General features: G+C 33.6%; 3 protein-coding genes and 2 pseudogenes across 4 annotated transcripts; 2 read left to right on the forward strand and 3 right to left on the reverse strand.

Annotated features, from left to right (window-relative positions):
- Nucleotides 1-883: 883 nt before the first annotated feature.
- Nucleotides 884-2,323, reverse strand: LOC120277515 (annotated as a pseudogene).
- An 8,321-nt stretch (nucleotides 2,324-10,644) lies between these two features.
- Nucleotides 10,645-13,586, forward strand: LOC120269866. Its single transcript, XM_039276891.1, has 2 exons — nucleotides 10,645-10,771; nucleotides 12,219-13,586. The coding sequence occupies exon 2, from the start codon at nucleotides 12,231-12,233 to the stop codon at nucleotides 13,326-13,328; it is 1,098 nt and encodes a 365-aa protein (XP_039132825.1). The 5' UTR covers nucleotides 10,645-10,771; nucleotides 12,219-12,230; the 3' UTR covers nucleotides 13,329-13,586.
- A 217-nt stretch (nucleotides 13,587-13,803) lies between these two features.
- Nucleotides 13,804-15,222, forward strand: LOC120280868. Of its 2 annotated transcripts, none has more exons than XM_039287830.1 (2): nucleotides 13,804-14,040; nucleotides 14,608-15,222. In XM_039287830.1, the coding sequence occupies exons 1-2, from the start codon at nucleotides 13,831-13,833 to the stop codon at nucleotides 14,929-14,931; spliced, it is 534 nt and encodes a 177-aa protein (XP_039143764.1). In that variant the 5' UTR covers nucleotides 13,804-13,830; the 3' UTR covers nucleotides 14,932-15,222. The 2 variants fall into 2 exon arrangements, with proteins under 2 accessions (XP_039143764.1, XP_039143773.1); XM_039287839.1 differs by having other exon boundaries at nucleotides 13,804-14,019.
- A 50-nt stretch (nucleotides 15,223-15,272) lies between these two features.
- LOC120274234 (putative pentatricopeptide repeat-containing protein At3g11460, mitochondrial) lies at nucleotides 15,273-16,826 on the reverse strand. The gene has a single exon (XM_039280949.1). The coding sequence runs from the start codon at nucleotides 16,824-16,826 to the stop codon at nucleotides 15,273-15,275; it is 1,554 nt and encodes a 517-aa protein (XP_039136883.1).
- Nucleotides 16,827-17,548: 722 nt separating this feature from the next.
- Nucleotides 17,549-21,167, reverse strand: LOC120280881 (annotated as a pseudogene).
- Nucleotides 21,168-21,411: the final 244 nt, after the last annotated feature.

Consider the following 21,411-nt stretch of genomic DNA (forward strand, 5'->3'; position numbering starts at 1 on the left):
GTTGAAGGACTCAGACAAAGAGATTGTTGGTTTTACAGAGTAAAGGAAAGACATACATTCTTCTTACTACAGGATTTTTACTGCATTGCTCTTCAAGGCTAGTTATTGTTCTAATTATATAGAATTACCAACATTCTTTGGTGAAGTTTAAGTTGTAAAAGAGGAGGAATTCTCAATACCAAGCTAACATAGTTTACAGTGAATGTATGTTGTAAATTCAGATTGAATGAAAATGTTATGCTTCCATTTGATTAATTAAACAGTGACATTAAATTTAATTGCAATTAATCATTGATATGTAATTGTTTTTCTAATCTTTGTAGCAATATATGCAGTATTCTCTTAAGTCTCCTGTCTTTTGTTGGCAATAAACAAACAGATGCATGCCACTCTTTTCCATTGTGAACAATAAAAGTGTCTCAACTCAGTAACCCACAAGGTTCAAGTGTTAAATAAAACAAAGGTAAGATAAAGTTCAGGTGTTCGTTTGGCGTAAATTTTATAACTACTCTTTGTAGCATCAGTCAGCAAGTCAGAATACATGATTATTATCTCAAAAATCAGGCATTCTTCAATGTATTAACAAAAGGTTTGAATATTTCTATGCCAAGAAACACAATCATAAATGAGTAATTCAAAAAAGATGTGTTGCATTGCCCATCTTATTGAATATATAATCACTGATATAATAGGCTACCATGACTCTTACAAAGCAGAATAAAAAAAGAATAACATAACAAGCATTCCATAAGATCGAGGTCGCAATTATCTTGTAATAGTTACATCCAATATATAAATATGTTAGTTAATTATGGCATTCCTATTCATGAATCATACTCAAGCACAAGCATTTTCAAAAGAACAAATGACAGAATAAATGTAACATTTTCAAATGCAGATTCCAGTAAACCATTTGTAAATTTACTTTCCTTTTTTAATAACATTCTAGCACAACATTCTGAATTCGAATAAATGTGCACAAAATACATGTTTTCGGTTTTCCGAAACAAGGGTGCCAATGCGGACCACCCAACTATATAAATCATTCATCCTCTCTTCTTATCTCTAATATATATACAGTATTCAGAGAAGAGGATCTTATGCTGCTCTTAATATCTAGCATAATCAGTGATAATCAATTACCAATTTACTACTTACATCAATCAAGCAAAACAATAAACTGTACAACCAAGAAATCTTACCAGAATAGATCATCAGAAGCCACCGAGACGGTGGCCGGAGACACATCTTCCACGAGCTCCGGTTCTTCGGACACAAACTCTAAAGAATCAATATCAGCAAGGTTCTTCAAATCCACAACAGAAAGTTCATCAAGCCTTCTCACAATAAGATCTGCAGCACTAAGCTCATACACCGGTTGCTTACTTGCAACAGCCACATTTCATCCGAGCATCATGTGCAGCTTCCACAGTCAAATTCGAATTCCCAAAACACAATGCACCGTTCAGGTATAAAGCTAAGAAGCTGAGAAGCATACACAAACATTTCAGGATCAGGCTTCCCACGGTAAACATCATCAGCAGCGATGATAGCATTGAATGAACCTTTGACACCAACTGCCATCATTTCTTCTTGGAGTGTTTCCTTGGCCGTGTTGTAGCTAAAGCCATTGGTATGCTATGATTAACAAGAGTACCAATGAATTCTTGAGACCCAGAACGTAATTGATGAAATGCTCCACCAAGACTCCGGCTTATCTCCTCCTTCCGAGCAGCTAATCTCCGGAGCTCAGAAGGGTCACGAGACCAACAAAGGACCTCAGCAATAGCTTGCTCATTCTTCATCCCTTCAATTCTCTTCAAAACAAAGGCTAAAGGTGGAGACTTTCCTTCTTCTTGGGACAACTGCAACCATGCCTTCCTCTCCAACTTAGGATCATCCTCAACAATGACACCTTCCCATTCAAAGATCACGCCCAACCATCCACACCCCATCATCTTCTGCCGGAGCAACGGGTTGTGCAACCTCGGGTTATCAGCCTTGTTCACCGGGGGCGACTCCTCGGTGATCCCCGCAGCCAGAGCAGCGACACGCGCGCGCCGGTGCTTGCCGGACAGCGCCAAACGTCTCACAGGCATTCCGTCGAACAGGTGATGTGCAACAATCCAAGTGCTCCCTAAAAGCGATTCCATCACCTCAAAACACCAAATTTCTCTGGATTTCTCTCAATAAAAATTGGATTTTTATCACAAATTGAAGAACAACGAATTGGAAACAAGTTGATTTATTTGGATTTCAGGTAACCGAAGAGCATGAGATGGAGAAACTGGGAAACGAATCCCGGGCCGTAGGATCAGGATCGGACGGTCGGGGGAGAAGACACCACCGAACACGGCACTGAAAACCGACACGTGTGAGTCGGGTTGACACTTGGTCTGACACGTGTCAGTTTCCTAAGCATGTGTCCTAATGGGAGGCGTGTCTGACCGAGCATTTGGAATGGATTGAGTGACGAACGGGCACGTTGTTGATTATTTATTTACGATTTTGCCACTGTTTGCTGACGTGGCGGTTGCGTGAACCTCTTGCCGGCGTGGGTGACCGAATGATTTGAATGGGATGTTGACGTTATTTACGAAATTGCCACTGGTGCTTGAGAGCTTGGGTTTTAGAATGTATTTTAATTATTATAATTTTGGCAAATTATTGGGTGTGTCTGTTATTTATTATTTAAGATGATTTATTCATGAATTATTTTGTATAATACATGCAAGATTTTGGATTTATTTTAATGATTAATTAATGGAAATTATTTAAAAGCAACCTCTCAAAGCAAACCAATTGAAGTAGGGAGTAATTAACTTTTCTTAATTTTTTGATTTATAGATAAAAATAAAATGAGTTTAGATGTATTTTAAAAAATAACAAAATAACAATACATCGTATATAGATGTGTAAAATGAGTCAGTACGGCATAGGGCGAGTATTGTGCATGTTGGATGGCAAATGATCACATCAGTGAGACGTCATTCAAAGACATACCACTGATTTAAAACTAGATCCGTGTCATGCATAATCACACATCTAATATATATACTGAAAAAAATCTTAAAAATAGAATCATATTAAAAAATAAGAAAAAACTAAAAAGCTTAAATAACTTTTCTATTTTTTTAAAGGCGCCAAATCATTACTTGTGGTGCACCTTTTCTTTATGTTATTCACCATTTGTTTTTGAGTTTTTGTGTTTATAGCGGACATTCTTTTATCATTGAATATATTTTAAGTGATTTATTCATTTCTCTCTACAAAGTATTCACACGTATTAAAAGAAAAAAAAATTAGAAATAGCTTACCTAGATGTTTTGGAATGATCCCATTCAACTTATTTTGAAAAATATCTATTTTTATCAAAGATAGAAGTTGACATTCCATGGAGAGAGAATTGAAACAGAGTTCTAGTGGCTTCAAAAGATTTGAGGCTTGACAAGCATTTGTTGAGGCCACCATACACCCAACTCAATGTTTCCAAACCATCTTTTATGAAGAAAGAGATGTTTTTATTTTTTTCATTCTTTCAAACATTACTCCTTGAGCATATTTAAAGAGTGACAAAAATTATAATTTTCAAAAAAAAAAAAAATGATTTGTGAGCATATTTAAAGAGTGATAAATATTATAATTTCCAAAAAAACATAAATCCATGGATTACGGATAGTGTCTTTGACTTCTTCTATTTAGTGCCATTATTTTTGACATTCTCAACATCCTAAATGGCACTTCACTTCGTGGTACAAAAACTTTATTGCTCTGCTATTTATTATTATTTTTAAACAACAAACACCCTCATTTAAAATCTAGGCATACACGAGAGTAGTTAATACCTCAACACACCTATGTTTTTACCTTGCATGAATTATAGGATTTGATCTCTGATACTTACTAAAACAAATAACTTATGGAAAAAAAACCAGGGCCAATAGGTTAAAAAGTCTTTGGCCTATTATTTATTACTCCTTCTCCATTATATGTCATTTTAAAGAAGTTTTTTAGAAAATTTGTCATTTTCTGAAATTCTATAATTTATATATATATTGTTTTAGATTTTAAGAGCTTTAGTGGCAACCTTAATTTTTATACAAATGTCAAAAATCACAAATAATTTACAATGAAGGGAATATTTAAGATGATTTATTCGCGAATTATTGTATATAATTGATTCATGATTTTTTTTCCATGATTTTGTTGAAAATTATTTGAAGGCATCCCTCCCAAAGCAAAGCAATTGAAGTTGAGAGTAATTTTTTAAAAACAAAATTGATAAAAGATTGAAAAAAAAGTCAGGTGTATCATTTTAAAAAAAAAAAAATCTAAGGTTAACAATACATTGTATGTATAGAGATATTTCGAAATTATGACAAGATTCCTTCAAACACACAAGCATTAAAGAACGGTCACAATTTGCAAAGTCATTATTCATATTATTTTCTATTCTTTTAATTATAACATATCGAGTACTAATATATTATATTTATTTTGTAAATAATATATGTACATGCTTGTCTGTCACTGGTTACTTCCACTTATTTACAACTTACACGGATATAGAACGTCTGAACATTTTATTATTATATGTTAGTTTTTTTTTATTTGTTTTTTATTATAAATATATTAATGAATGTATGGTAATTTTTTTTTCAAATAAATTATTTAAAATTATTAGAAAAAAAAAAGCGATTAAATGTACAAGTAGAGGAGTCGAGACGAGCCTGTAGTGAAAAAAATTGGGATTATGTAAAACTACCGATGATTATTAAGTGACCCTACAATGATACGTGCGGAGGCATTATGACAGTGTGCGTAGGAAATAACCATGCAAAAAAAATCATTTGTTTGTCATTACTCTATAGATATGAAGTATGAGAGATTTTTGATTGAGTAGCATTAGAGGAGAGCTCACATTTGTACTAGAAAAAAGGCATAAAAAAAATCTCTATTTAATAGTTATTGTAGAAGCATCAGAGGAGAGCTCCCATTTGTACTAGAGGCATATCTCTATTTAATAGTTGTTGTAGTATTCCTATCTTAGACAGTGATATAGCACTAATATATATATATATATATAATTATCTTTAATAGATCAAAATGAACACGAGGCAATATGTGATTATGTGAATCTATTGACAACTACTATGTAGCATAGTGGATTGTCACATGGCACTGAGTGGATATATACGTAACGTAGTGGATTGTTACATGATAGGAGGTGGATAGGCACATGGTCAAAAAAACCGAAACTCGGTTGTAAAAGTTGTGTATTTAGTCAAATGTGATAAAAATAACTACAATTCAAGTAATTTAGGGGCATTCCAAGAATACGTGGTACCCCGTCTCACCTTCAAACGTCTTTTTGTTTTTTTTTTTGTCATCAAATGTTTGACAAAGTCCCTAAATGTTTTCAACATTTATAAATGTCCACAAATTCTGTATCATGGATAGGAACTAGTAAAATTTTTGCCTTAATAAGTACAAATTTTTCTTTTTTTTTTAATAATTTTTTCCGGTTATTTGATCATCTGCAATTATAGCAGAGTAGACAAGTTAGAAGCATAAAAATAGATGACATATGGGATCACTTATGGCTACCTATCCTTTCCTAATTTGCACACAATCACTTCCAATGAAAGTGCACTTCCAAGCGTTCCATTCACATGCCCACTTCCATCTTCATGTTCATATTCATCATTGAGAATATATAGTGTTTTTTTCTCTCTTCATTTTCATGTTCTTCTTCAACATGACACTCAAACAGATCCAAGACATTTAATCAATTTAGAGAAGCTTGGTTCATGCATGAGGACAAGCACTTTTTAACCACACATAGAAACCAGCCATGCATGCAAGCTTTGCAATTCCATCTTAACCAAACTTCCACAATGTCTGGTCTCCTGTGGCACTTCCTTGCTTTTTATATTCAATCTTGAAATCCATGATATGTTTTAAAAAATAAGACCCAAAAAAAAAAGTTTTGAAAAAGCTTCTAATTAATGTATAGTTTAATAGAGTGAAATGGCATTTTTCATCACTTTTTTCTAAATTATGATTGATGAAAAATTAAATCAAAATTAACTGTGCGCATTTAAACTGGAATACATTTTTGAGGCAATCTCTATCTGATACAACTTAACCTGATCAAACTGGATTGATAGATCAACTCCATTTTATATGTCTCAATACAAAATAAATGTTTTTTTTTAAGCAACTAGAGTTCTTTAAGCTAAATAAATTGAGTTAACTTTGAGCTAATATAATTACTCCAACTTTAAGTTTAAGTTGAATTAAAATAAGAGAATTTAAAAATCATAATCAAAATTGACAACATGATTCATTTTTGGATATCTAGGATCTCATAACACAAAAAAAAACTAAGCTGGAGGAGTTCATTCTAACAATCAAACAAAACTTAAACTTTCTTTATCCATCCACTGCTACTCCTAAGAACTTGATCCGCCAATATTGATTCTGACTAAATCATCTAGCACTTTTTTACTCAGCATCCTTTTAAGTTGAACGGTCTAGGTCAAACAATTATATATCCTCCGAGTTACACACACTTCCCTCGCTAGTAGTTAGGTTTTAGGTGTTTTATTTACCATTAAGTAGGACATGAGACAATTTATATGACAACAATCTTATTTAGTTTTGAATTTCCCGCTCACTATATATTTATTTTTTTAAAATAAAATTTATGATTTATTTATTACTCAATACGGTTTGATGATAATCTTAATGATCACTAGTAGATACCTTAAATTCAAATTAAAAAAAATTAAAGCCAAAAATTAAAAATAATCAAAGACTAATGATCTTGAGCAAGACTTTGGAGCTTTATGCATGATGCAAGTATTGGTGTTACTCTGAGACCTCATTATGGTTTGTTTGACTAAGAGAGGGCACAGTGAGTTAGAAGAAGGGCACATACACTGTCCTACAATAGGAAATTGTGTATGCCTTTGTAGGGTAATGAAAGGACAACATAGTGAGCTTGGAGGGTCCCTTGCTGCGCAATGAGATTGTCTGGTGGCTATTGGACTTCTTTTAATATGCACAAGAACTTCATATTGGTCTTTAACTTTTATAATTAAATTTTTAGAAAAATATGAAAATTTGTACAATTTTACGTGAAATATTTATGGCTAAATAATTTTTTAGTAGTAGTCGTATCTAGGTATAATATCCAGATTGTATCATCTATCACTCTCTTTTGGTTTCTACTCTTTCGAAAATCGATGCCCAAAGTGAGCTCTCACTCGAAAACGGATGTTTACTCTTGAGTCCTTCTCACTCTAAAAATATGCTCGATTGTCTAGGTATTTCTACACAGTAGAGGGACTCGATGAAGAGATTAAGGTGTAGGGGTTAGTAAATCGAACTCAGTTTTCATAGAGGTAGAGATTGGTCGGTCAGAGGAGTGGACGGCAGTGAAAGTAGAGAGAAAAAGGCAGAGGTGGCCAATTCGATATTATACCTAACGATGATATATATATCCATATATACATGCTGATAAACACGAGATATATGTAATCAATGGCATGCACACAACTAAGAATTGAACTTTTAGCTATGAACCGTCATTTAGGTGACACGACATTTGAACCGCTAAAACTATACTCACAATTAAAGACACACTATCACCAATCACCATTGTGTTTAGTAAGTCTCAAATTTGAGTAACTAAACCAAAGGCCCGTTGACTTATATTTTCATTATAATTAATTAAGAGTCCCGTTTACCTTGTGAGTCTAATAATATTTCAAATACTAAAATGATAAGAATTCAAAACTTTGAGATGAAAATCCTGTTAACATGAAAATAATGGTGATAATTTTTTTAAAGTCTTTGACCTACAAGTTTTTCTAAAATCAGGGAATCTAAAGCAGTCAAATGCAAGGTATTCAGATCCTTATATACAAACCACTAGTTTAAGTTACCTCATTTTTATTACTTGGACCAATATCTTATTGTGGTAATATGATTTTTGCCCCACTAAAAAAAATAATTATAAATAAAATTAACAAAAGCTTTTAATTATTTATTTATAAATAGTTGCATATGCAAGAGATTATAAATGCTCTTGATTGGAATAAAATCTTTCAATAATAATAATAACTCTCTTTAACAAAATTATTTTTTAAATTCAAAATTTATCGTTTTCTATACAATTGTTTATGAAATTTCTTTGTGAAAAAAATATGATATGAAATTTGAAAACTCCGGACTCCATAAAATAAAATTGGGAGTAAAAAGTGGTTGACCTAGTCTTTTTGTAAGAATAAAAACATAGATTGGTTTTCTCTTCATGATGGTTTAAATATAATAATTTTTTTTATTAACTAAACTGAGTATTTTCTTTAAGGTATCATAATTATAACCACCTTTCATCCCAAAAATTGGAAAAGTTTTGATGACTTTCCTCTTTGCGATTTTATTAAATTAAAATTTTATGTAAAATAAATAATAGTGTAATCCTCAATTAACCATTTTTTAAACCTGATCAAGATCATCTGAAATTGAAAGTACCATATTTTATCATAATTAAAATCATTTCTTATAGTTGATATTTCTTAATTATCCTTATAAACAAAAAAAAAGGAAGTAGATTAAGTATGCTCTATTCAAAATAATGTCATAAAAATAGTATATTTATAATAAAATAAATTATATTTATAACTAGACCTAAATTTATATATATTAAATTATTAAACACAAATACAGTAATTATAATGAGAGTTTATATACACACGCAAACAAAATTAAATTTCATATATATGTATACATATATGGGCCATATATATGGGTATGGGTAAACATTAATTATGTATGTATGCAAATTTATTTATTTTTTTTTTTTAAGATTTTAATGATATAGTTGTCAGATTATAATTTAACGTCTATTACTTATATAAGGAATTGTGAAGATTTAGTGATTTACTATTATTTATTGTGCATATTTCTTATATAGATCTACTGTTGTTTGATATTGTTTGGTATTGGAAATTTTTTGATAGGGCATCAAATTATGATCCTTTTTTATTTTAGGGTTCAAACTTTAATTTGAATCAAAATAATTACTCAACTTCAATTTTGTTTCAATAGAAGATTATTTGACAAATTCTAGCATATTTTTGATGTTGTGATGTCAAAAATTTTTATTGCAGGTAAGATAGAATTATCAGTTGAGTAAACAACATGCTATATTTATATATATATATATGATGAAAGATAAATTTTCGTAATGTGTCAGTTTATCAGAATATATATGTCAAAATCTTTTCGGTGATCAGCTAGATCGAAAATAAAAATTAAAATTAAGTAGCTATTTTGATTCAAATTAAAATTTAAACTTTAAAATGAAAAAGAGCTTTGGTGTCATATCAAAAAAATTTACCCATACATGAAATGATGTTAGCCGACGTAAATAATCTAATGATATTGTGGTACGTCTCTAAATGATACGTTATTGGTATATATATCCAAACTTAGATCTCTTTAATTTTGTTTTCCACATGTATATTTAATAAGCATTGATTATGGAAGAGGACGAAGGAGTGAAGGCACATGACATAGCACGTGAGAGTGTGCTATTTATTATAAAGTACTGTTGACCATGGGTTTGGAGTGTAATGACCGACAACTTCTCCAAATATTTTTGTTTTATTATTAATAATCATGAAAATTAAATATAAGAAAAATTTGAGGGGAAAACAAAAATAAAATTAATTTACATATTTAATAGGACGATATAGAATACACAATTCTTCTTAAATTGTAAAATGTGGTACATAAATCAGAAGTGAATTTAAACCAAGTGAACTCAAGCTCAAAATTTTAATTAAAAATAATTAAAAATAAAATTTTATGGACAAAAATTTTAGGCTTATTTACCTTAAAAAATGTTCCTAAAAAAATACTAAGTAAAAAAAGAACAAATTGTTTTTTTATTACATCACAATCACTAGATTCCATGTTTTTCTTGACTTCCAAAAATAAAAAATAAAATAAAAGGCCGAAAAATGCTCTAAATTTATGGGAATCTTATATATATATATATATATATATATATATATATATATATATTCTCTATTCTCCAAATAAATTCCTTCTAAATATTGCCCCCTTCTCTATTCAATAATTTAAATAAATAAATATGTTACCGTGCTCTAATATAGGCAAAAATAATTAAAAAAAAATCTATGGAGAATATTGGCTTGCATGCCTTTCAATATAGTAAGCAGAGTTCTAGTCTTATTTACCTTAAAAAATACTCCGGAATTAGCAAAAAAATGAACAAAAAGAAATATTTAATTGTTTCAACACAATCAATAGATATCATGTTTTTCTTGCCTTCCAAAAATAAAAATTAAATAAAAGGATGGAAAAACTCTAAATTCATGGGAACTATATATATATTCTCTATTTAAAAAAAAAAAACTCCTTCTAAATATTACTCTGCTCTATTTAAGGCAAAAATAAATAAATAAATAAATAACTTATTTTATTAAATCAAAATCACTAGATTCCATGTTTTCCTTCACTTCCAAATATAAATAAATAAATAAATAAATAAATAATAAATAAATAAATAAGAGAGAAAGATACCCAACTCCTCGTAGTACTAATACACGCCATTCTTTCTCTCTCTCTCTTCACTCCCACTTCCATGGCTTTTCCTTTCCTCTTCACTAAAGCTTAGCAGGCGCCGCAGCCTCTCTTGTCCCCCATTACCTTTCCTCTTCCTCTCTTCTCACTGGTACTCTTCTTCACTCTTCTGTGATCCATTGGTTTTGTTTCCTTTGCTTTTGTGTTGCTTGTGTTTATAGTTAATGTGTCTTTCTGAAAAATTGGAAGCTTGTGTTTTGATGCATGATTCAAGTGTATGATTGTTTGAAATCATGATTTATTTGCGAAAAATGTGATTTTTTTTTGGGTCTATGTTTTGTTTGGAGTTAATTCATGGGATCTGGTGGAACTTTAGCTCTAATGTGTTGAAAGACAGATCGTCTGTAGATTTCTCTTGTGGGAATCTTGTTTTGGGTCTCAATCCTGCATAGTTCTCAGGTTTTGATTTCTGGATTTTTGGATTTCTTCATGTGATCAATTGAATGTTTTGATTAGGTTTACAATTAAGCTTTTCAAATTCATACTGATTAGATGGAGTCAGAAGGTTAGATTCCACTTTTACTGAATGTCTTAATTAGGTGATCTTTGAATGTGCTTCAGTATTAGTATAGCTAAGAAGGTCTGTAATCAGAGTTTCAGTTGTGCATCCACTTTGCTTCATTGATCTGTATCATTCTTGCTGATTTGTGGATCTAGTACTGAATTTCTTAATTAGGTGATCATTGGATGTATTTCAGTGTTAGTATAGCAAAGAAGGTTTTGTGATCAAAGAGTCAGTCATGTTATTTTTTTCCGTATTGATTTATCTTCGTTAGTAGATTTCTTGCCAAGTACAATGTGGGTTTGTGGCACAAGTTTGGTAGAGATTGATGATTTTGGTAGCAAGATATCCTAGAACGAAAAGGAGCATTTAATTCCTATATTTGACCTAATATTTTTGTGTTTGGGTAGGTGTAGGATCTATGGGATGATTTCTTAGAAGTACATTTTGTACAACAGCACTTCTATCTTGATAGATCTTAGTTGGCAATTCCCAAGTTATTCAATGAAGAGTTCTAAGGTATATAACTAGTCCCCTTGCCGAGAAATTATCTCAACGTTTCAACCTACAAATATTACCATGTATCAAGAGTAATCCGTTTATCAATAGTATAGGTGTGAGCTGGTTGTCTTAGTGACAGAGATCCCCTCTTTCATGACAAGATTGTTGGTTCATATTCTAAAGGTGGGTTCATATTCTAAAGGTGGTGACATATGTTAAATTTCTTGAATTAGTTTAAACAAATCACAAGCCATTGCATGTGTTGACAAAGTTGATGAGATTATGCTTCATGTGCCAAACTACATTTCATCCAAACTAACAATATTTACTCTCTGTTAGAGTAGTTATTTTACTGTTAGTCAATCATTATGAAGTCATTTACATAACACTTTGCTGCAGCAACCATTTAACATTATAACATATCAGATGTTATGAAGCATAAGAATCAAATGACATCGGCCAATGCATATCATTTTTCTAGCTTATGTCATGTCGGTTCGCTCTTGAAAAACCTAATACATGTTTCTTGTTTCAGATTATTGTATATATGGGGTTAGATGTAGCTTTGGAAGGTGAAAATTACCAGGCAGGACCGAGGCCAAAAGCCACTTATATGTTTATTGATTGTCCAACAGCCAGAGATAGAAAAGGGAAAACTAAAGACAAATATTTTGAATTGAAGATTCTGGATGGTAGCTTCCCAGAAGCAAGCCTTACTGATTCCTCAAGTCCATGCCGTCGAAGCATGCCTTCTAGGCCTACTGTGAAAGATAATGAAGTCCAAAAGAGGGGTTCTATGTATCATAGCTCTAGAGAAGTTAGAAAAATGAGGAAGCAAAGAGAAGGTGAGAGGAATCTCAAACCAGTGGATAGCAAGGAGGCTTTCCTATCTTTTGAGATCGTCAATTCCTTGGCAAGGTCCCAGCAAGATGAACTGGTTATTACTCCTCAACAGAAGAAATCACCACTTGTTTCTTTGAGTGAAGAGCATGCATCTATGTCTAATGTTCCTGCTCAATCAGTTTTTTCCAAAAATGTGGATATTTTTTATTTGTCCTTCCGCCATATGGCTGAAGAGCAGTCAGACCTCAACAGTTCATGCTCAGGAGGTCCAGAGCCTCCAGAACAAAAAAAAGATGAAGAATTGAAGGATAGCCTCAGTCAAGTGCTTGGTCCACAAAATGATGGAAATGTTTGTCATGACAAAGGCACATTCTTCACTTTCTCAAAATCCTTTTCAGCAAAGGTTCCATGTCGCATAGAAAAAGGCTATCTGAAAGACAGTTTGAGACCTCGGTTTAGTCCTCTGAAGAAAATGTTTGATCCCATCATGAAATCCAGATCTTTGCGGAACCCATCAACTGGTGAAACAGAAACTTCTGGGATCACTACTACTGATCCTGCAAACACCCAGAAAAGTAGGCAGTTGTGTAAATCCCTTTTGAATGACTTCTCAGATGTAGCAGAGAAGACTGAATTTGATGATTGTTTCATTGGGGAAGACCCCGTTTTAATGGCTGGTTCTTCACCAGCTCACCTGCATGGAACTCTTAGATTAGAATTTAAGTACGGTGTTCCATCATTTGAGTTCTCCGTCAAAGATCCAGAACTCCAGCTTTCAGCAAAGGCAATGGAAAACGAATAATGCGTTTAATTGGATATACACCTTTCAGAAAAAGAGAAGCAGCAGCACAGCATGGGGCACAAAAGACCGACAAGGGCAGTCACCTTCAGTAATTGGTCAAATGCATGCTACTTGTTATCTGTGCTCATCAATGAATGATAATGGATGTGTAGACAACTCAATGGTGACAGAGTTCGTTTTGCATGACATGGCCTTGGCAAAGAACCGAGCTATGGAGGAAGGAGGTCATTATTCTTCAGATTCGGTGCAAATTCCCACCAAAAAATACTAATGCTAGCTCGGCTGGAATTAGACCTTTAGACACTAACGATTCAAGTCCTGCTTGTGACCCAATTTGCTCTGCTTCTTTGCCCTGGACACCGGTAGATGTGCAGCCGAAAATGAAATTGCAGCTATTGTAATTCAGATTCCTTTTTGGTAAAAAAAGGATGACTCAAAAAGCATTACAAACAGATGAGGTTAGTGCAAAAAGGAGTGCCCAAACTTGTCAAGCCCTGCAAACATGAAGGTTGTCACTCCTAGTGGAAGCCATGGGTTGCCGAATACCAAAGGTGGCCCCTCATCATTGCTTGATAGATGGAGAACTGGTGGTGGTTGTGATTGTGGTGGTTGGGACATGGGATGTCCAATTGTTATTTTTGACAATTCGCGTGGGAGTAAGACAAATCATACACGCCATGAAAGCCAAAAGGTAATGATGCTGTTCTCACAGGTATGACATGATCTTGGTATATGTTTGACTGTATTTTAAGACGTAACACTTCTGCTTTTAATGAGGAATTTAAAATTATGGTATGCACATCATGCAACACAAATGGCCTTGGAAAAGATTGTCTTGCTTTTTATGTTTATGTCACCAAGATATCTGATGATTGAACAAACAATATCTAGCTTTAGTAGAAACATTAGGTTTATCAAGTCCGCACTTGTAACTTTGGATATGAGGAAACATTATGCGTGAAATCCACCTGAAACCTCTAGCATTGCTATGAATGAATACAAAATCACCTTGAACACGAATGCTATCTTACTCATCACCTAGATTGTTGATTGCCACTTTCGAGCACCTGTTCTATTTACCAAGAAATTAATACTTTAACACAATGGCTATGTTCTCGGAACCCATATGGGCTCTCTGAAACCCATATAGAATTGATCTGTGTGATACAACTATTATAACCAATTTATACTAATTACATTTTGTATTCCAATAACCTTTCGCCCTCTGTAATCTTTTAATTCTTTAACATTATTTTGTCTTTAACTGCTCTGTAAACAGGGAAAGAAAGACAAAGTACCTGCTTTGACAGTCACAGCTGAAGGAAAAGGAGTGTATTCAGTTCAATTCCATGCACAATTATCGGCATTACAGGCATTCTCAATTTGTATTGCAATGTTACATGGTTCCGAAACTTCCGGTGGTTGTGAAGAGAACAGACTAAGACTGTACTCTAACTCACTGAAGTTACTACTTGAGGAGGAAGTGAGGAACCTAATTGAAGCAGTAGCAAAGGATGAAAAGAAAAAAACGAAGAAGAGGTTGGAACAAATCCATCCATCCTTCCTTCTAGACCCACCCTTTTCGCCAATCGGACGGGTCTAGACCAACATGTATGATATTACTGACGACTGTGGAGCTTCAGTCCATGTGCAAGCCATGAGGTTTCTAGGAAAATCGGTTTAGGATTTAGCTAAGTATAATTCAATTCATTTCTAATTTTGTTGAAGGTTGTCTATAGAAGTTCTCAGTTATGGAAAGGAAATATTCAGCGTTGATTTAGTTCAAGTGATCTGTACATGATGGTGATGGTAATAATCCAGTTAAACATAATGTACTACTTTACTTTGTAAGAGAAGTTAAACTTTGAAGCAATAGAAAGCTCTTTTCATTGAACCTGATCTTTGATTATGTTGTATCTGAAACTTCATAATGCCGAAGATTAATCAGCTAGATTCAATTAGACTGCAACCACAAGAGCTCTTGAATCTCTTCTCTTCAATAAGTCTTCTGATCTTCGAAACTTCATCCCAGTTATTTCTGCAGGCATGTACACTCAATACAAGCTTATAAAACCCGGGAATTGTGCAATCTGAATCAACGAAAAAATCGGTAAACACTCTTTCCATCTCCAAGTGTCCATGGATCCTGCATGCCCCAAGGAATGCTCCGTATACATCGCTGTTTGGTTCTACAGGCATCTTGCATATGAACTTCAAGGCTTCCTCTAAGCATCCAGACCGACCGATAATATCGACCATGCTCGCATAATGCTCCATTGTTGGTCGAATTCCAAACTGTTCTACCATATAACGGAAAACTCTCCGGCCTATATCCGAAAACCCAGTATTATGACTACAAGAAGATAGAATCAGAAGAAAGCAAATGCCATCAGGATCAATCCCATTCTTCAGCATTTGAAAGAACACCATCAAAACTGCTTTCCCATGTCCATGCATGCCAAGGCCATTCATCAAACAACTCCATGAATTTAAACTTAATCTCCTTTTCGACATCCCATAGAAAACCGAACAAGCAGAGCCAAGTTCACCACACTTTGAATACAAGTCTATCAGTAATCCCCCTATGGAAACATCCGGGAAAAAACCGTTTTTGATTGCATAACTATGCACTGCCTTGCCGAAATGAAGTAGCGACAACTGAGTACAAGCTTGAATTGAGAGCAACATTGTCGGGATGCTAGGCTTGAAGTTCTCTACTAACATATTCTTGAAAAGCTCAAGCATTTTCTCTGGCTTATTGCCTTTCGAATACCCGGTTATCATCGCATTCCAACAGACGACATCTCTGCACAATATCTCATCAAACACTTGCTCTGCAGCATCCAGTTTTCTGCATTTGCCATACATATCTAATACTGCTGTTAGCAATGCAGTTTCATTAGATAAACCAAACACAAACACACGGGCGTGAATAGACTCGCCGGCTCTCAGAGCCTGCACACTGCCGCATATACGAAGAATGATCTTGATGCCTACTTCATCCAAAGCAATAAATTGGCTTCTCATCAAACCACAGAATTCAAGTGCAAGTTCTGGATAACCACATGCCCCATAGCCAGAAATCATCAAATTCCAAGACACCAGATTCCTATGAGGCATTTCATCAAACACTTTGCGAGCATCTGGTAAAAAGCCCAACTTGGTATACATTTCAATCAAAGAATTCATGGGATAGAGATTGCATTCATGGCCACTTTTGATGATGAATGCATGGATTGATAGCCCTTCTTCAAAGGCCAAGAGGGTGGTGCAGGCCTTGAGAACACAAGGGAGTGTGAAAGAATCAAGCTTTGATTCTGAAAGATGGACAGCTCTACAGAGATCAAAGACATGCTCAAACTCTCCGGCACTCGCAAAGTGTTTGATTTTTTGCTTCAATGAAGAGTGTGACTGTGTTGCAGTGTGGAATTTCATACTTTGTTTGCTTAAACAACTTCCAAGCTGATTTGGCCTGGAAATGAGAATCCTTATTCCCATTTTCCATAGACAACAACTAAAATTCTGTTCATCATATGCATTCATTTTTTACACATACATACATACATACATACATACATATATAACAACAACAAGTCATTAATCCCAACTATTTAGAGTCATTTACATAAATTTTTCCTTTCCACATTGCTCTTATCCAGGATCAAAAGACAAGGTAAAGACGTATCATTTCGTAAAATTTCACTACAACTCTTCACCTCAAGCGTTTCCAATTTCTTTCTATCTTAATTGATTCCAATAATCAATGTCTCTATTATTTTATAAAAATAACAGAAAGTCTTATTAAATTTGTAATACAGGCTCAAAACAAAATGAATAAACAGTGCAACTAGTTGAAAAAAAGACCATGCTTAAGGAAACGATCCTAACTATTAAAAGAGGTCTCAACTTCGCGGAAACTCACTAGTCACCCAGAAGACCCAGACGAGATTGATCGTTCTTAACACCTGAAGAAAGATCGCCGCTTGTCTATCTTTTGTGTTGTTGTTATAGTCCTTAGTATAGTGATCTTCCCTGTTTTTAGTGTTAGTGTTTTGTTCTCCATGTTTTATGGATTTATTTCTGTTATGAGGTTTCTGTTTTTTTCTTTTTCCTTTTCTTTGTGGGTCTCTGTAATTCTGTTAACCTTTAATTTTTTTTTTAATATTTATATTTTATCCACTTTTCTATAATAAATAAAAGAAAAAAAAAAATGTGGCATCAATTCAAACAACATAAACTCATGAGTTCTTTTTACAAACCTTCAATTTCAATTAAATTCCAAATAACAACATATACATACAGAAAGACATGATGAGATCATACAAGAGCTATATATATAGAGAGAGAGAGAGAGATTATATGTGGGGAGACAACAAAGACCACCATTATTACTGAGTTTGAGTAGCATCAGAATCACAAAAGTCTCACAAAACACACATGATCACAAGCAACACTGAAACGCTGATTGAATCTCAGTTCTCCTCAGCCTCCTCCGCATACTCTTCCTCATCCTCAGCAATGGCATCCTGATACTGCTGATACTCAGAAACAAGATCATTCATGTTACTCTCAGCCTCAGTGAACTCCATCTCATCCATGCCTTCTCCAGTGTACCAATGCAGGAAAGCCTTTGCGCCGGAACATGACCGTGAACTGCTCGGCAACACGGCGGAACATCTCCTGAATTGAGGTGGAGTTACCCATGAATGTGGCAGACATGGACATGCCTTTAGGAGGGACATCACAAACACTGGACTTGACATTGTTGGGAATCCACTCAACGAAGTAGGAAGTGTTCTTGTTTTTTGGACATTGATCATTTGCTCGTCGACTTCTTTTGGTGCTCATTTTGCCGCGGAACATTGCGGAGGCGGTGAGGTAGCGGCCGTGGCGGGGGTCGGCGGCGCACATCATGTTCTTGGCGTCCCACATTTGTTGGGTGAGTTCGGGAATGGTGAGAGCACGATATTGTTGAGAGCCGCGAGAGGTGAGAGGAGTGAAGCCGACCATGAAGAAGTGGAGGCGGGGGAAGGGGATGAGGTTGACGGCGAGCTTGCGGAGGTCGGAGTTCAGTTGGCCGGGGAAACGGAGGCAGCATGTCACTCCACTCATTGTTGTTGATATCAAATGGTTCAAATCTCCAACTGGATTCATACATTAAACAGAATATAACGTTATTATAGAATTCATCATTTACGGACGTTCATAAACATCAAATCAAACGTAAGCAAAAACTGAAAAATAAGAATTTATTATTTATAGACACCCATAGACATAAATATAGATAAAAAATAAAAAATAAGAAAAAAAATGAGTGAGCGGAAAGAATGACCGTATTTGGATTAGACAATGGTGGCAGTGATTTAGGGGACAAGTTGTTTAGGATCGGAGATATCTCTAGAAAACTCAATCTCATATTATTATTAATAATATATGGTCTTTGACTCATTGGTTTCCTAGAAGTAATCGACTCTAAATCAATTCGAGCAAAATACTAGAAGTTCTATAATAAAGTAAGCCTTTCCTAACATGTGTTTTTTTGCATACACTAAAATTCGAATCCAAAATCACTCACTTCAGTGATGTAAACTTCTATTTCTTGGACCAATCTTTATTGATATAATAATTATAATTATGGTATATATGCATATAGTCGTTGACCCACCATTATTAAAAATTCAAAGTTTTAAAAACTCTATAAAAAAAAAAATGAGCTCTTTCAGTAGATATTTTTTCAACATGCATAAAAAATGAAATTCCAAATCACTTACTTTAATAGATCATACCATAGTTGATATAACAATAATGACTGTGATATCATATTAAAGATGAAAATTATGGATATAGCTAATCTTTTGCTATTAAGAACAGAGGTTCAAAAATTTGTGCTTACATCCGTGCAAACAAATATTACTATTAGATATAGACATATTATAAATAAAAAACATCTTTATTGTGAGTTCATTAATCTTATAAAAATGCTTTTTTGTCCTAATGAAAGGGAGGGTGGTTTAGGTGTGTGGCTCATTGAATCAGCTTTCAAACAATTTATGCTAAAGATTTTGGAGTAACTTGACCAATGGACCACATCCACCACAACAACATTGTTTTTGTTTTAAAATTGCCATCCACACAGATCCAGCTACTAAAAAGTGTACTACTTGCACACAAGAAACATGGGCTCCTTCCTTCCTATGAATTAGCTTTCATTGAGAGATAAGTTGTGTTATTAATTATTAGAATAACTAATAGTTCCATATCAGTTAATTCGGAAATTATAGATCAAAACATATAACAGTTATATTCAAATTAACCAAACCATATATATGATAAAACAAGGAAATAAAAAAGAAAAGGGAGAGAAGAAATTTACAGCTAGGGTTGGTGAGCTTGAGAGTTCTGAAGCAAAATATCATAGAGGGCTTCATTGTCCAAAAACCATGCACTCATCAGCATTTTTCCACTAGTTGATGCACAGATAAGGTGGCATTGTATGGTTCCACCACTGTATCTGACACTTTGGGTGATGGAAATACTGAAAATGTTAGCATCATACGGTCTGGATACTCTTCTCTAATCTTTGAGATCAATAATGTTCCCATCCCAGATCCTGTCCCTCCTCCCAGTGAATGACATATCTGAATCCTGTTTTTTCATACATAATATAATGCATGTAATTAGATTAACATTTATGGTAAAAATATGTGTATTATTTTTTATATATTAGTTAGAAATACTTTTTAGTATTTTTATTAGAAAAAGAAAAAATTCTTTTGTTCATTAAAAACAAGAATTATGTTATCTAGTTGCCTCTAAGATATGTCTTAAATGATTAATTCTGACTTAACTTTATTCATTAATCTCAAAACAATTCATTTATAGAATAATAAACCTTCTCATTATATTTAATTTAAAGTTAATTTTAACACCACTTAAAAGTTATAAGTAAGAAAAATAAATTCTTTATAATAGATCTCCTTACAAATAAATCACAAAGAGTATACCTTAGATATGTCTTTTAAATAATAAGTATTTCAACTTAAATCACATAAGTTCATCAATAATTTATGATCTCAAACCAATCATCCACTCATCTTCTTATAATCTAAAATTTTTTTTAGACTAATAACTCTATATTTATTATCAAACACTCAGCAAAAAAAAAAAAAAATTGATATTTCATTTCTTTTTTCAACCAGATGTCTAGATCTATAATCTTCTCAATAGTTTTTTTCAACAATTCAGAAATGATAAAGATTAAAAAGAAAGAGAGAAAACAATACCTTGTAAACAATCACAATTTTCAGCTTCTTTCCTAACAACATCAAGAACAGCATCAATAAGCTCAGCACCCTCAGTGTAATGGCCCTTAGCCCAATTATTCCCAGCACCATTCTGGCCAAAAAAACAAAGTTATCAGGCCTGAAAAATTTGACCATAAGGTCCTGTTCTTAAGGCATCCATTGTCCCAGGCTCCAAATCCATGAGCACAGCTCTTGGGACATATCTCCCACCACTTGCCTCATTATAATACACATTCACTCTCTCCAATAGAAGGCTAGAACCTCCCACATAGTTACCAGTTGCATCAATTCCATGCTCATCACAAACCACCTCCCAAAACTTCCCTCCAATTTGGTTCCCACATTGTCCTGCCTGAATGTGAAGGATTTCTCTCATTTCTTTCTCTTCTTTTTTTGTGTGTGTGGGGGTGTGTGTGTGGAAAAGAATGGAAATTAAAAATAAAAATGAATTGATTTTGTGGATGAATATAAATTGGTAGAAGAGAAGAAGAGAATGGGAGGTAGAGAGGATAGAGAGGGAAGGAAACAGGGTTGGGTTTTTTTGTAGTAGTGGAAGGAGGATACATTGGTTGAGATCTGGTTTTTGTTTTTATTTTTATTTTTAAATTTAATTAAATGGGTTTTTCTCTTTTTAGGAGAAAGGGAATAATGGATGGTGGGAAAGGTAGAGAGGTGGATGGAGGGAATTAAAGTAAATAAATAAAAAAATGGGGAAAGAAAGGTGAGAAAAATGTTTAATTAGATGATAAATTCCATGTGAGCATGTTGAGAGATGGACA

Source organism: Dioscorea cayenensis, chromosome 2, assembly GCF_009730915.1.
Source record: "Dioscorea cayenensis subsp. rotundata cultivar TDr96_F1 chromosome 2, TDr96_F1_v2_PseudoChromosome.rev07_lg8_w22 25.fasta, whole genome shotgun sequence".
In the NCBI taxonomy this organism is placed as follows: domain Eukaryota; kingdom Viridiplantae; phylum Streptophyta; class Magnoliopsida; order Dioscoreales; family Dioscoreaceae; genus Dioscorea; species Dioscorea cayenensis.

Bases quoted from the DNA above. Each gene is read 5' to 3' on its own strand.
- LOC120269866 (XM_039276891.1), top strand. From the start codon at position 12,231: ATGGGGTTAGATGTAGCTTTGGAAGGTGAAAATTACCAGGCAGGACCG.
- LOC120274234 (XM_039280949.1), bottom strand. From the start codon at position 16,826: ATGGGAATAAGGATTCTCATTTCCAGGCCAAATCAGCTTGGAAGTTGT.
- LOC120280868 (XM_039287830.1), top strand. From the start codon at position 13,831: ATGAAGGTTGTCACTCCTAGTGGAAGCCATGGGTTGCCGAATACCAAA. The intron at 14,041-14,607 runs GTATGACATGAT...CTCTGTAAACAG, and splicing joins TAATGATGCTGTTCTCACAG to GGAAAGAAAGACAAAGTACC.